This window comes from Megalobrama amblycephala, linkage group LG3, assembly GCF_018812025.1.
Source record: "Megalobrama amblycephala isolate DHTTF-2021 linkage group LG3, ASM1881202v1, whole genome shotgun sequence".
Lineage (NCBI taxonomy): Eukaryota > Metazoa > Chordata > Actinopteri > Cypriniformes > Xenocyprididae > Megalobrama > Megalobrama amblycephala.
The window spans coordinates 8,526,675-8,542,044 of record NC_063046.1 but is presented as its reverse complement, the minus strand read 5'-3'; the positions used below and the strand labels follow the sequence as shown (position 1 = coordinate 8,542,044).

The following is a 15,370-nucleotide window of genomic DNA, read 5'->3' as shown; positions in this document are numbered from 1 at the left end:
TAAAGTATTTTAAATGTTTAACTTTAAAATGTTAAATGTTTAATATGAATATTAGCACTCATAAACGGCTGTAGAGATGGCATTCTCAAGTTAAATGAGTCGAGGCTTGGACCCAAAAACGGCGTTCCTTATGTCACGACTTAACAAGCGAAGCCAATAGTGAGTCCTGACACCAGAGAATCAGTTCTTGAAGCTCCGCCCTCTTAGGCCGAGCACAGCAGCTCATTTGCATTTAAAGGGCACACACTAAAACGGCGCGTTTTTGCTCAACCCCAAAAAGTGGCAATTTTAACATGCTATAAAAAATTATCTGTGGATTTTGAGCTAAAACTTCACATACACACTCTGGGGACATCAGAGAATTATTTTACATCTTGTAAAAGGGGGCACAATAGGTACCCTTTAAAGGAGACCCGATTGCTGAGGGACTTGATTTCTTACCACACCGTAAACAAAGAAAGCCGTTTCAAACTCCCATAACGAACTTCGTTTTGGCCTGATTTTGTTCGAAATAATGTCACATCATTGTCCGATTTTGCTTTAAATATATTGGGGCCTTCAAGCACTGAATATGCAGTTAAATTGTTGTGTAAATGCGTTTATGCCACCTCTGAGCAGAAAAAAAGAAAAGAAAATCTGTGAAAACCATTTCCTTGACTGATTAGTAAAAAACGGTTTTGTTTGTTTGACTGTAGAAAATACAGAAATCCTCAAAATTCTAATTTCTGTAATAATTACCTTTTTATAAACAGCAGAAAAGTAAAAACTGAAAAGCAAATGGCTGCATATGCGAGTCCAAAACCCCAAAAAGAATTTAAACCAGACTTAAAATAAATGCCTTTGCATTAAGTGTGGCGTAAGTGAAACACTTTTTGAGGCCACCGTATCTTTGAAAGGAATCACAAAATAAAGCAGTCAGTAACAAAGTCCAGCACTAATGAGTGAATTGCAATGCACTGAGGAGCTTTTCTCTAGACAATGACACGGGAGGGTCGTTCATTTGTGCATGTTCAGCAGAGCAGCAGGGTTTTGTGACGGGCACGTACAAGAACAGCTCCGCCACTGCTCATTATCGGCTTTTTACTCACATGCCTGAATGGATGGCATCTTTGCAGACCTGTCCCTGCCCTAAATTCACCCCGCCGCTATGAAGAAAACCCCATTCACACCGAATCGTTAGCAGTCACTGTAATTATGAATGAAACGAGGGCAAGCAGGACCGCAATTTCGTAAATGGTAGATAAATCGTTTTATTTTTGATTACCGCTTATTTTTACTTAGCCTATAGTATATTTTTGGTGGCAAGACCAAAACATTAATTAGAAAAAGTGCTCACTGCGTAATAAAGAGGGAACCACATCAAGTACTGCGGAGAGAGGATTATAAAGTGTAAAGCCCAATGCACTACAAAATGCGTTTAATAATGTTATTGTGAAACTCAGTCAATGGTCTCAGGATTAGTGCCTTTCAGAGCGCAATCCATCTGTGTGCTTGTTTACGCTGCCAAGGTTTTGAGGGTATCAACAGTTATTTTGTTATAAAAAGAACTTCTATTGAATTTGCAGCTTGCTATTGATCTAGTATAGTCTGGGACTAAATCAAAGCAGATATTCAAGGCTTTAATCCAGATCAGCAGAGTCTTTAGATGAAGATAGGAGAGACTCTGAGGATTTGGCTTCCATCTTGCTCCTTGAAATGACATTTTAAGCACAAGGTGCATCTGTTGACTACTTATTTTTGCTATCCATCTTATTTTTAAAGTCACCATTAAATAAAAATTCTTATTTTTATGGAATATCGCAGTAATTATTATTATAAACGATCTGTAGGCCTCATTATTGTTTTTAAAAAATGAATGTCATCTTTATAATCAAAATAACATCTCTGCTCTGATGATGTGTTTACTGGCGCGAGGGCGAGGCAACCTGTCACTCACATGAGATCAACCAATAGCAAAACACAACCATCCAATCAAAATTAAGCCCCGCCCTACATTTGTTCTTGTTTGAAAAGCTGTTTCACTTGGATATACGTCATAATAGGGAAGAAATGACTATTAAAACTTTTCATGACTTTATTGTTTCATGCCGACTTTAACATAAGAACATACATTTGTAATATTTGTTACATCCGCTTCCAGTTATTTTAGCTGTACAAAAGTCTGTTATGCTGCTTGATGTTGCAAACTGGTGTTTGTTATTATATAATTCTAATTTATTATTGTAATCATAAACGCACTGGTTTGTAACGCAATCAGTTTTACCAAAGACTATAGAATAACACAAGACGCGTCACTCGTATTATTTTGAATGGGAGAAAGTGTAACGCGCAATATGGCGGAATAAGTCCAGCCTTCTAAATAAGAGCCAATCGCCGACTGGTAAAGTCATCGCGTCACTTCGGCGGCCGTTAGAATCACCGGTTTCTATAGAAACAGTCAGATATAATCATAAGGTTGGCGAACAGTTTGATGTTTCCCCATTCAAAGAGATTGCATGATGCCCAGGATGCCCGAGAGGCGTTTCAAAGATGGCCACCGAGTGAAATGACTTGTCTTAAAGGGACTTTGGTTTTACCTTTTACTGCACTTTGACATTCTTCTAGTTACAGTGCACAGCATAAATGAGTACAACCCCTCTGAAACTTCTGAAAGTCAGTTACTTAGAAGACATGTTAGGGTTCTTTAGAGATATAATGTTCCAGCAAGTCTGCTTAATCAGTTACTAAAGAAGCATGTCAAAATTATTCAGGAAAATAAGATTTTCTTATCAAGGTGATAAAATGTTGTGTAGCAAAAAATTAGTACACCCTCCTAAAAGTTACTAAATAAAACTAAATAAAAGTTTAAGTTTAAGGCAATATTTAATCACCAGGAAAGTATGTTGAACCAAAACATTTAAAGAGAAGTAATTTCTTGACAATTAAAAGTGTTGTATAGCCCATTGAATCAGACTTAATGCTGACAACAATGGAAGCACTTGGGAGAGAACGGTCAGGAAACTTATTTCTTGGTACAAAAGAGGACAGTGGTACAAGAGGATTACCAAATCATTGTTTTAAGTGTGAAAATATATTCAAAAACAATGAACTTGTGACAAGGCCCCTGAAATAATCAGGCCTTTATTTTAAGCTTTCATTTAGTGATGAGGGATTTTTTTGCTAGACAAAGAGCAGGAAAAATACCAAGCCAGTGTCTCAGAGCCAGCAAAAGCTATGAAAAGAGTGACTGTTTATCTCACAGAGTAAGATGCAGCCTGACATGCATGGTTGTTGTTCTCACTGGAACTACCTACTGTAGCCAAAGCACAATAAAGTCACTTAGCCATTTCCAAAGCCCATATTTACAAAATATAGATTCTGGGAATCAATACTCTGGTCTCATGAGACCAAATCAATCACTTTGGATCTAACAGCATCCAAAATGTTATGGTGTTGCTAGAGGAGGAGTACAGTGAGAAGTGCCTGGTTCCCACAGTAAAGTTCATCGGTAGTAAAGCTCTTATATAGGGATGTATGAGTGCTGAAGGAGTGAGGGAGTTGTGCTTTATCAATGCTGCCATGAATTCCCACACCACTGTGTAATTTAATACACAAACTTAAAACAGAAGATGTTACCCTTTCCTCATTCCCTGCATTGTTGGGCATTTTTTCAACATGACAATGAGGATATGCATTGTCCCAAGGTGAAAAACCTTCTGTGGACACGTACTGCAATCAATCTTAACACTCTTGAGCGCCTGTGGGGGATTCTGTAGAGACGAGTTGAGCAACACTCCCCATTAAAGATCAGGGCATTTAATGAGCTCATCATATAAAATACTTTCATACTAAAATGAAATAAATACTTTGATTGTTGCGATCCTATCAGACTTATGATAGCAACCTGATTCGTAACAAAGCACTGTTCGCCAGAGGAGAACTGGCCCCCGACTAAGCCTGGTTTCTCCCAAGGTTTTTTTCTCCATTTTAACACCTATTTGCCACTTGTTTGCCACCTGATGTCACCTGTTGGAGTTTGGGTTCCTTGCCGCTGTCGCCTTTGGCTTGCTTAGTTGGGGACACTTGACATTTGATATTCAATAGTATTCTTGACATTTATTCAAGTGTTTTGATCTGCCTGCATTGACACTATTCTTTAAGAGCTGCTGTGCAGCAAAAATTATGTACCAGTTATCAATGTAAAGCTGCTTTGACACAATCTGCATTGTAAAAAGCGCTATATAAATAAAGGTGACTTGACTTGACTTGATCATCCAGGAGTTAAACAGGACAGATGTGACAATTTGTCATGAACTTGTACACTCCGTGCCAAGAAGGGTCAGAGCAGTATATTCAAAATTATGGAGGGCATACTAAGTACTAGAATATTATACATTTGTTGAATAAAATCTATGGTGTACTCATTTCTGCAATCCTTAATTTAAACAAAATTGGCTAATTTACTCATTTTATGGCTATTAATGACATATATTTCTCAGTTTTTATTATGTATATGTTTAATACATTTTAGTTTTGCCATCTTTCCATGAATTGTATTAGTGATCATAAAGAAAATACATCTTTTGTATTTGTTCAGAGGGGGTGTACTCATTTATGCTTTGCACTGTATTTATATAGCTTCTAATGAATCAGAAGTTTTGCACATTCACAGAAAACAGCTCACTAACGTGCTGCAAAATAAGTTGGATAGGCTTGAAAAACATCACAGCAAGATTAAGAATTAAAGTTTTATTTATTTATTTATTTTTGGAAGAAAATTTTAGTGGTTCTTGCCCATGCAAAACTTAAAAGGTGTTCTGAGTGATAGACCACATTTGAATTTGATGGAAAAATACAAAATTCTATATCAATTTTTTTGCACTATTTTTTCATAGGCACTTATTGTCAAGAGTTACTTATATTCAGTTACTCATGACACTAATGGCCTATGACCTAAAAAAAATCCATTCATTCTTTAAACTACAAAATTTAAAAACTGTTGAAAGATCACACAATGGTAATCACTTAATTACATAGAATTTGTTATGTTGCAAATGTAATCTATTCTCATATTCTTTGTGAAAATCACATCATAAATGGAGCGTGACAGAGAATGTTTATGTTCAGTGCTCTCTATAGTTCTGTGCATCTTCATTCAGTGGACGGAGGCTTCTGTGTAAAGGGCTTATGTAATTCATAGGTCAACAGAACAAATGACTTCATCTTATGTATGGAAGGCATGCAGAACACCCTAGCAAGCACATAGCGACACTGCAAGGTACAATATGTAACTTTTTTTTTGTTAAAAATGAACAAAATTTAAATAATACACCATCAATCCTTCTTCCAAAACGTTTTGTCTTACCCTGATTCACTATGGTAAGCCTGTCTAAGTGTTTAGTTACTGTTGCTATGTCTGATAAGCCATGCCGCTCTCACGCCACACATCATGTTCTCACGCAGTGAAAAAAAATACATTGAGGAGCAAAGAGGACACTGACGACAACGCGTCGACAGACAAGACAGAGTAGGTTACTTTTGATATGAAACAAAGTTTAAAGAAATGTAAACAATAAATACCGTTTTGTGGCTCTTTAATGTGTCGTTACAGATCGCTGTAGCGCCTCAGTTCAAGTGGCTCGTGAACCGATCATCTCTTCCAACTAGTTAAATTATAGCATTAAATAAACATGAATGAACATTAGAAGGAATGTTGTTTCAACCATGGAAAGACATCAGTACACACCATTTTTCAAGTTCAAGTCCACCGACATTAATCTAACTCCCCTGACTGCTTTGTCGGACATAATGGCGGATTCGGTGTTATGATTGGTTAGATCGCCTGTCAATCAAACTCCCGGCGAACTTGGCTAAGGGATTTGAAATTTTGTAAAAGCGAGACGGAGATGGTGTTTTTATTACTCAACAGGTGAGTAGGTATTTTATTGAACAGATAGTTCGTTGTAAAGCAGTGCTGGAATTTATTTTCAAGGAAGTACCGTGTCTATTAATGGGTAAAGCTACATCAAAGACTATAGAATAACACAAGACGTGTCACTCGTGTTGTTTTGAATGGGAGAAAGTGTAACGCGCAATATGGCGGAATAAGTCCCGCCTTCTAAAGCCAAGAGCCAATCGCCGACTGGTAAAGTCATCGCGTCACTTCAGCGGCCGTTAGAATCACCGGTTTCTATAGAAACAGTCAGACGCGCGCCTCCGAAGAGACGCGCATTTAGGTCTGCGCATGCGCATTAGCTTGATCCAGCCTGAAAAAATACTTTTTTTTTGTCATGATTCGAGCGTTTAGAAACTAAATTTATGAGTCGGTTGTTGTTAGATTTCATTGGTGATTTCAAATATGAAATTTAATCGTAAGGTTGGCGAACAGTTTTGGAGAATCTGATGTTTCCCCATTCAAAGAGATAGGAGCTGCATGATGCCCAGGATGCCCGAGAGGCGTTTCAAAGATGGCCGCCGAGTGAAATGACTTGTCTTAAAGGGACTTAAAGGGGCTACAGTAACGTCTTCAGCTAGTCAGTTTGAGATCTTTCCATCTAAACTGGTTATATCTCTTAAGCCTATAGTGAATGGTTTATGAGCAGAAGGATAATCTCTCTCTCTTTAATGAGTTATGAGAAAGAACCATATTCATCCACACAGAGCCGAAGCACAACCAAAACAATGTTCTTCTGCAAAATTCATGCAGTTTTGTTTTTAACTGCTAGAGGGCCAAAAGTTACACAGTGTACTTGTAAATCAAGATAGACTGAAGCAAAATGATTTAAGATACTAAATCAAAATTGAGTTTTAGGGGTTTAAGAAAAATAATTTTGTTTCCCCTTTGAATTAAGTTGATTTTTCTTACCTCACTGTCTTTTTTTCTCGTTTAAAGCGCACCTTATTTTGATACATCTTGATCGAAGAATGTTCAGGTATTTATACTGTAAAACAAACCAAAAATACTGAGTAGCTGTAAGTAAACACCCTTACATCTGATGCTTAGTTTTGTGTAGAAATGTAAAAATCTAAATTAAAAAAAAAATCTAATTACATTATAAAATGCTTATTTTTTGTGTGTGCATTTTGTTGTGGGCCCTGTTCGGCCCCTCCCCTCACGAATGTTTATTATGTAGATTAGATGAATCTGTTGTGAGTTATGGGGTGTGACAGGTTAATCTCACAGTAGCAACGCCTCAGCCCTTTGTGTCGCCTGTAGCCCTCATCGCCTCTCTGAGTCACTTCTGAATCGCCCTCGGCTGAGGTAAGTCACAGTCTTTGAGTGTTATTAATGTTGCAGGCTTGCTTTGTGCCTAAGCTGACAGGCTAAGAGGATGCTGGGACTGGATTCACTCACTGATACTTCAAACATGCTTTTATTGCATTGTTGATTTATTAAATCACCAAATGCAGCTTAATCCATTAGCAGCCATTTCAATTGTTTATTGTCTCAGAGGAAAATCACAGGTGTTTATACTGTTCTCTGATCAGGCAAACTGCTGGATGATGTTAGAACTTTAAGAACTTTCAAACAAGGTTTTGTCAAGCTAATATTCACTTTTAAAAATATTGAAATTAAGTTTAATTTGTGGGTCAAAGTGTTTTTGGTAACGGTATGGGGAACACATATTAACCATGACTTTTGCCTTAATAAACTCTTAATTTACTGCTTACAATAGTTAGTAAGGTAGTTGTTAAGTTTAGGTATTGGGTTGGATAAAGGGATGTAGAATATGGTCATGCAGAATAAGGCATTAATATGTGCTTTATAAGTACTAATAAACAGCCAATATGCAAGCTAATAGAAATGGTCCCCATACTAAAGTGTTACCTTTTTTTCCATCAGTTACTTATTTAAGTAATCAATTACTTCAGATGTAATTGCATTAGTAAATCCTGGAATGTGCTATTTTTATGTTTATGTCAATCTGCAATTTTTTTAATTAATATAATTTTTTTTAAAAAAGTAACTAAATGATGCCCGCATTGAAAATGAGTCAAAAAAAAATTAAAAAAAAAAAAAAAAAGATTTTGGTGCAAATATTCGGAAAAGCCTTAAGAAACAGGATTAATTATAGAGAATTAATTCGAAGAATTATCTTTCCCATGACCTTTTTTCACATAAATATTTTGCTTTATTTATAAGTTAAAGAATCTACATGCAAAAGTTGTAGGTTTATTGTCTTTATTTAATTCTAAGCAATATTATGATGATATCTAAAGATGTACAGTGAAATATAGGTAGCACTTTATTTTACAGTCCTGTTTTGCCTATACATACTATATATTAACTGGGTAATAACTAGGCCAGAAACTACCCATAAACTACCCTTAATCCATGTAGTTACCTTATATTACAGTACTTTCTTGGTAAGTACACTGTAAGTACATTGAAATTGCACATACTGTAAAATTAAGTGCAACCAAAATATGAAATAAATTTTTGGTCCGACTTTAGGGTCCAATTCTCACTATTAACTATGACTTTTGCCTCAATAAACTCCTACTTAATAGTTAGTAAGGTAGTTGTGAAGTTTAGGTATTGGGTAGGATTAAGGGATGTAGAATATGATCATGCAGAATAAGGCATTAATATGTGCTTTTTAAGTACTAATAAATAGCCAGTATTCTAGTAATATGCATGCTAATAAACAACTAGTTCATAGTGAGAATTGGACCCTAAACTAAAGTGTTACGGATTTTTTTACAGTCTCCGTTCAGCCACTGGAGGATCTCAGCATCATGGCTGCTGTAAGTACACTATTCTTTCTAGTTCCATAATAAGCACTTAAAAGACTGCATTAACCTCTACTGTTAAATGCACTGGGTGGGATGAACTAATCTCTTGTTTCTCAAGGTGTTTTAGCAGGTCATGTGATGGGGATTATTAAATAGTCACTAATTTACTGAGAGTTGTGGGTCTCCACAGCAGGATCATGTAGAGACAGGATTAGTTTTCTCTAAACCTCTTGTCTGTGGCTCTGTCAAGCCCATGCAGCACATAATATACTGCTTTCTTTTCATTTTCATCCCATTAGACCGGAACATTTCGTATGGTGTCTGAGGAGGAGCAAGCATTACGTGCTAAGCTCGAACATCTGACTGTTAAGGACCACGGCCCGGTGTACGGACCCTGTAAGAAAGTGCCGGATCACACAAAACAGAAGGTATCACTACACTACATGCCCCTATAATGAAACGTATTTATCATTAAGTTGCACATAAATGCAAATTCACCTTCCTATCTCAAAGGCTAAAGATGAACTGAATGAAACAGAGGAGAGGAAAGTGTCTTCCATAAAGGAATTGAGGGCCATGATGAAAGAAAAGGCAAGCGAAGGGGACGATCTTGCCAAAGCTGTGCAAGAAAAATTCGGGGACAGACCAGATTCCCTTCTGCTGAGATTCATACGCGCACGCAAGTTTGACGTGACGAGAGCACATGAGCTTATGAAAGGTAAAGTGCTTTATTTTATCATGGCATCAATGCATTTACACATCAGCTCCATTGTAAACCGTGTAATTGTGACCATCCAAACATGCTTTTGTCTCTGCATCCTCAGACCTGCCCGTCTCTGGGACAGGGACAAAATCTGTGCTTTAATTGGGGCTTTAACGAAACTTTCAAAGAGACCCTTTGTGCACAAATAGGGCAGGTTCTCTTTCTCAAAGGGGCTGAGAACAGGCAGACAGGCTGGGCTTTGATGTTCTGCGTATTTCACACTAATACACATGCACAGCCCACAGAAACACTCGCACACATGACTGAACCTTTCAGTGCTTGGGAAACAGGACGAAATACTGCAAAAGAGCAATGCTGCATTAATGGGGCAAAACAGTATTGCTGTTATTCCCATTAAAATGCCCATGTTCATAAACAGTGAGAGGGTTATGCATTAAAAATAACTAGTAATTATTACTTTTTTCAAGTAACTAGTAAAGTAGCACATTAGTTTTAAATTTACAAACTTACATTTTCAAATAAGTAATGCAAAATACTTTGTTAGTAACTTTTGTTAGTGGAGATATTTCCTTTTACAGCAATCGCTGTAAAAAGAAATACAACAAACAGCTGGTAGGGACTACAACAACATTCTTCACGGGTTAGTGACATCACAAACCCTAAAATTTACATAAACCCCGCCTCCGAGAACACACAACAAAGGGGGCGGGGCCATGTTGGGCTGCTTTAGAGAAGAGGAAGAGTTGTTGTAGTAGAGTGTTGTTGACATGCCGTCATTTTACGCCGGACTGCTTCACAAACGAGGGTCAATTCAACACTGGATTTGCACAAAAGATTAACATGACGACACATGCTAGTGGATGAGTTGAATCAACTCCACAGCAACTACAAAAATTTATCCACTAACCATTCAGAAACGTCCAGTTTCATTCTAAAGGTTTTTGCTCACACCCAAATAGGGGCAAATTTGACAAGCTATAATGAACAACTACACAATATGCTTACAAAATTACTGAATTTTAATAATAAATAAAGGAAGAAGATGTCAGTTTTCCTAGGCTGCACATCAATTTTGGTCACTAATGTAAATTATTGTCATATAGAACTAAAATTAATTGGATAACAGCTCAGATTATCTGGTCTTTGGAGAATTCAATGACTGTAGACTGCAGACTTTTGTATGTTGGCAAATGTGAGAAAGGTTTGAGACATTGCTGAAATCAAATTTACATTCTACAAATGGTGATTAGTCTTTTTGTTTTCCTCCCTCTTCGACAGGTTATGTGCGTTTTAGACGAGACTATCCGGAGTTGTTTGAGAATTTAACCCCGGAGGCCGTGCGTAGTACCATTGAAGCCGGTTACCCACGAATCCTCTCCACCAGGGACAAGTACGGCCGAGTGGTGCTGCTCTTCAACATTGAGAACTGGGATCTAGAGGAGATCACTTTTGATGAAGTATGTGAGCTATTTGTAAAGCCTGATTTCCATCCACTGTCCAAAAATACTGGGTTATTCTTAAAGAACATCATCAAAATAAAAAGCTGAGTTTGCATAGGATCATTTGCAAAGGATTTTTATGAAATTTTGGCTTTTATAAAAAGTTCAATTTTCCAGTGTGTGTGTGAATCCAGGTGAATGGTGTCACTTTCGGGGTGAGATGAGTGGCAAAAAAGTGGCCCAGTTAACTTAAATTCACCCTACAGTCTAAATTCATTAGACAAGCCAAAAGAACTGAGGTAATCACAAAGTTCATTGGTGCATTTTGCATGATTAATCACAAAAACTAATAGAAATGCATGTTTCTGCTTCTTCTTCGCCTGTGTTTTGATCAGAAGATTCTGCACTCTTTCAGAAGTTGTGTAATAGCGCCCCCTACCATATAACAGTGAAAACACGGAAAGCTGGTGTCATGACAAATAGGGTCCTTCCTTGAAATTGGGTCTCCCCAAACTGTCAGTTAATGATTATTATGAAGTATATATGAATAATATTCATTTAAAACATGCATATCTTACTATATAATGCGTAAGAAAACAAATTAGTGCATAATAAAACCAAATTAAAGTAATTTCTTACACTTGATTAATTGTTAATTAATAAATAATAATAATAATAGTCTATTAAGTAAATAATTGAAACTTAATTTGTATTATTTATAACTGAATTATTTGGACTTAATTTAACACTTTCAAATTAAAATTTCCTGATAATTTACTCACCCCCATGTCATCCAAGATGTCCATGTCCTTCTCTCTTCAGTCGAAAAGAAATTAAGGTTTTTAAAGAAAACATTCCAGGATTTTTCTCCATATAGTGGACTTCACTGGGCTCCAAACGGTTGAAGGTCAAAATGTCAGTTTCAGTGCAGCTTCAAAGAGCTTTAAACGATACCAGACGAGGAATAAGGGTCTTATCTAGAGAAACCATTGCTCATTTTCTAAAAAAAAAAAAAATTAAAATTGTATACATTTTAACCATAAATGCTCGTCTTGAACTAGCTGCTCTTCTTCTTCTCTATTTGAATTTCGGCAGTGTAAGTGTATTACTGCCCTCCACAGGTCAAAGTTTGAACTAAATGTTATATACTTGCACTAGCACATTGTATATGACAATTTAGTTCAAACTTTGACCTGAGGAGGGCAGTAATACACTTACACTGCCGGAATTCAAATAGAGAAGGAGAAGAAGAGAGCTAGTTCAAGATGAGCATTTATGGTTAAAATATATAAAATTGTAATTTTTTTTTTAGAAAATGAGTGATGGTTTCTCTAGATAAGACCCTTATTTCTCGTCTGGGATCGTGTAGAACGCTTTCAAGCTGCAATGCAAATTTCTTTTCGACTGAAGAAAGAAAGACATGAACATCTTGAATGACATGGGGGTGAGTAAATTATCAGGAAATTTCAATTCTGAAGTGAACTAATCCTTTAACATTTATTTTATTTCAAGTAATGTAAAGGTTTTTTGTATGTTATTAGTTTTAGTTAACCCTGTCTCAAACATGACTGTGTCTCTTCACAGACTCTGCGTGCCTACTGCGTAATCCTCGAGAAACTTTTAGACAACGAAGAGACCCAAATCAACGGCTTCGTCCTCATCGAGAACTTCAAGGGCTTCACAATGCAGCATGCGTCTGGCATCAAACACACCGAGCTGAAGAAGATGGTGGACATGTTACAGGTAAGTGCTTACACTGCCTTTCAGCCAAAACAATTTCATATAACTCTTAAAAGTCACAAATCACAAAGAAGATCTTGAAGTGCTGGTGCTGTCTGTATGATACAGGACTCTTTCCCAGCCCGATTCAAGGCGGTGCACGTGATCCATCAGCCCTGGTACTTCACAACCACCTATAACGTGGTGAAGCCCTTCATGAAGAGCAAACTGCTGGAGAGGGTAAGTGGAGCGAAGCGTGAAAAGAGGATTTCAAGTGGATGTGGAAAAAACTCTGAACCGGGCACACAAAAGAGCTTTACGATGTGCTAAGATCTTCACTATTCAGACAAATGAATTCAAAAAGAGATTTAAAGAGGCATGAAGTAATTATGTCCACTTAGAAGCTTGTACGCCCAGTGGCATCAATTCACCAAAAGCTAAAAAAGTATGGCAAACTCTGATGACGTCATCAAATCTTACTCCCTCGTCGTGACAAGTGTGTGTGGTGCGTCCAAAGATGAATCATATATAGCTCTGATCATAACCCAGTAAATTAGACAGTTATAGACCTCTGTTATACAAATGAAGGACTTTCAGTTACTTCACACAACCTTTTCCAGCACTTTAAAGCTTACAAGTCTAAATATTATCCAACTTAAATGTTATTTTTAATGTGATTCTTTTTTTTTGTTTATAAATCAAAGATTTTCCACATTTGTAAAACTAAAAGTTTAACGATGTAGGAAAAATAACATTTGGTGAAAAACAAACACTTTTAAAACTTAAAGGTGCCATTGAACATGTTTTTATAAGTCTTAGGTGTCCCCTGAATGTGTCTGTGAAGTTTCAGCTCAAAATACCCCATAGATTTTTTTTTATTCATTTTTTTAACTGCCTATTTTGGGGCATCATTAACTATGCACCGTTTCAGCACGCGGCCCCTTTAATTGCTCGCACTCTCCGCCCCCGGAGCTCTCGACTCTATCATTGCATAAACAAAGTTCACACAGCTAATATAACCCTCAAAATAGATCTTTACAAAGTGTTCGTCATGCATGCTGCATGCATACATCGGATTACGTGAGTATAGTATTTATTTGGATGTTTACATTTGATTCTGAATGAATTTGAGGCTGTGATCCGTGGCTAACGGCTAATGCTACACTGTTGGAGAGATTTATAAAGAATGAAGTTGTGTTTATGAATTATACAGACTGTGAAAAGTGTTTAATAATGAAAATAATGATGGCTCTTGTCTCTGTGAATACAGTAAGAAACAATGGTAACTTTAACCACATTTAACAGTACATTAGCAACACGCTAACAAAACATTTAGAACGATATCACTAAAAATATCATGATATCATGGATCATGTCAGTTATTATTGCTCCATCTGCCATTTTTTGCTGTTGTTCTTGCTTGCTTACCTAGTCTGATGATTCAGCTGTGCACAGATCCAGACGTTAATACTGGCTGCCCTTGTGTAATGCCTTGAACATGGGCTGGCATATGCAAATATTGGGGTCGTACATATTAATGTTACGTAACAGTCGGTGTTATGTTGAGATTCGCCTGTTCTTCAGAGGTCTTTTAAACAAATGAGATTTATATAAGGAGGAAACAATAGTGTTTATGACTCACTGTATGTCATTTCCATGTACTGAACTCTTGTTATTTAACTATGCCAAGATAAATTCAATTTTTAATTGTAGGGCACCTTTAAAACATACATTAAATTACCATTATAACCGGTAGATGGTGGCAGAGGAGCACTTATTGGCCTATTAGCCATTTCCACTCCCTAATATAGGTTTCTTCACAGTTTGCTTTTTAATTTATTTTTAGAGATTATCAAATCACTATGATAACAATTTTTTTTTTTAAGTCATTTTTGTCACATTTTTTTTGTACTGAAGTGTAAATGTATTTAACTGTAGGAAAATTAAATGAAAGTCTCATGAAAAACCAAACTTTTCTTCAAATTGCTTAAACACCACTGATTGGTCATTATTTTCAACAGGAATGGCTGTGATTGGCTACAATACTTAACACTGCAAAATTACGTTGTAAACAGACATATTTGCAGCGCCGTTAAACCTACGTTACATGAATATAACAACCAGATCGCTTTAATTTACTTGCTTTTCTCTCTTATTAAACAATTACAAATGATATGTGACACATAGTAATATAGCTCTGTTAATCCTGCAATACAAATATTACTTTGCATTAACCTGACCAGGTTAAACCTGACGCCCCTGTTCACACCTAAAAAAGACACTTACAAAACCTACTTATTCTACATAAGGATCATATGTGCACTTTCATTATGAGCGTATGAAAATGTTTGAACCTGTTTATCTAGGTTTTTGTTCATGGTGATGAGCTGGGTGGCTACTTAAGGGACTTTGGTGCTGAAATCCTTCCTCCGGATTTCGACGGGACGGGTCCCAGCTGTGACGGCAAAGAGACTGCGATCAAGCTGTTTGGTTCTGAAGATACAGCCCTTTAAATGACCCAAGCCAACAGGACAACATTGGGACAGACACCAACCTTTTGTTTTTTTTTTTTTTAAATATATGAGTAAAATGTTTTATAGACACCACACTCTAAGAAGAAAAGGTTCTATATAGGATTCTGTCAGCACTTCATATATGGAAACTTTTTATGGAATTAATTTTGTTTTAATTCATTTTTTATTTTAATTACATTTTATGAATTAAGCAGCTGAAACATACTTTATCACTAGAAAAATTAGAAATAACCTGTTAA

General features: G+C 36.6%; 1 protein-coding gene across 1 annotated transcript; it reads left to right on the top strand.

Annotated features, from left to right (window-relative positions):
* The first annotated feature begins 7,133 nt into the window (after nt 1-7,133).
* On the top strand, nt 7,134-15,136 carry rlbp1a (retinaldehyde binding protein 1a). Its single transcript, XM_048183712.1, has 8 exons — nt 7,134-7,240; nt 8,687-8,727; nt 9,015-9,143; nt 9,229-9,433; nt 10,718-10,896; nt 12,463-12,621; nt 12,727-12,837; nt 14,964-15,136. The coding sequence occupies exons 2-8, from the start codon at nt 8,719-8,721 to the stop codon at nt 15,108-15,110; spliced, it is 939 nt and encodes a 312-aa protein (XP_048039669.1). The 5' UTR covers nt 7,134-7,240; nt 8,687-8,718; the 3' UTR covers nt 15,111-15,136.
* The last annotated feature ends 234 nt before the right edge of the window (nt 15,137-15,370 follow it).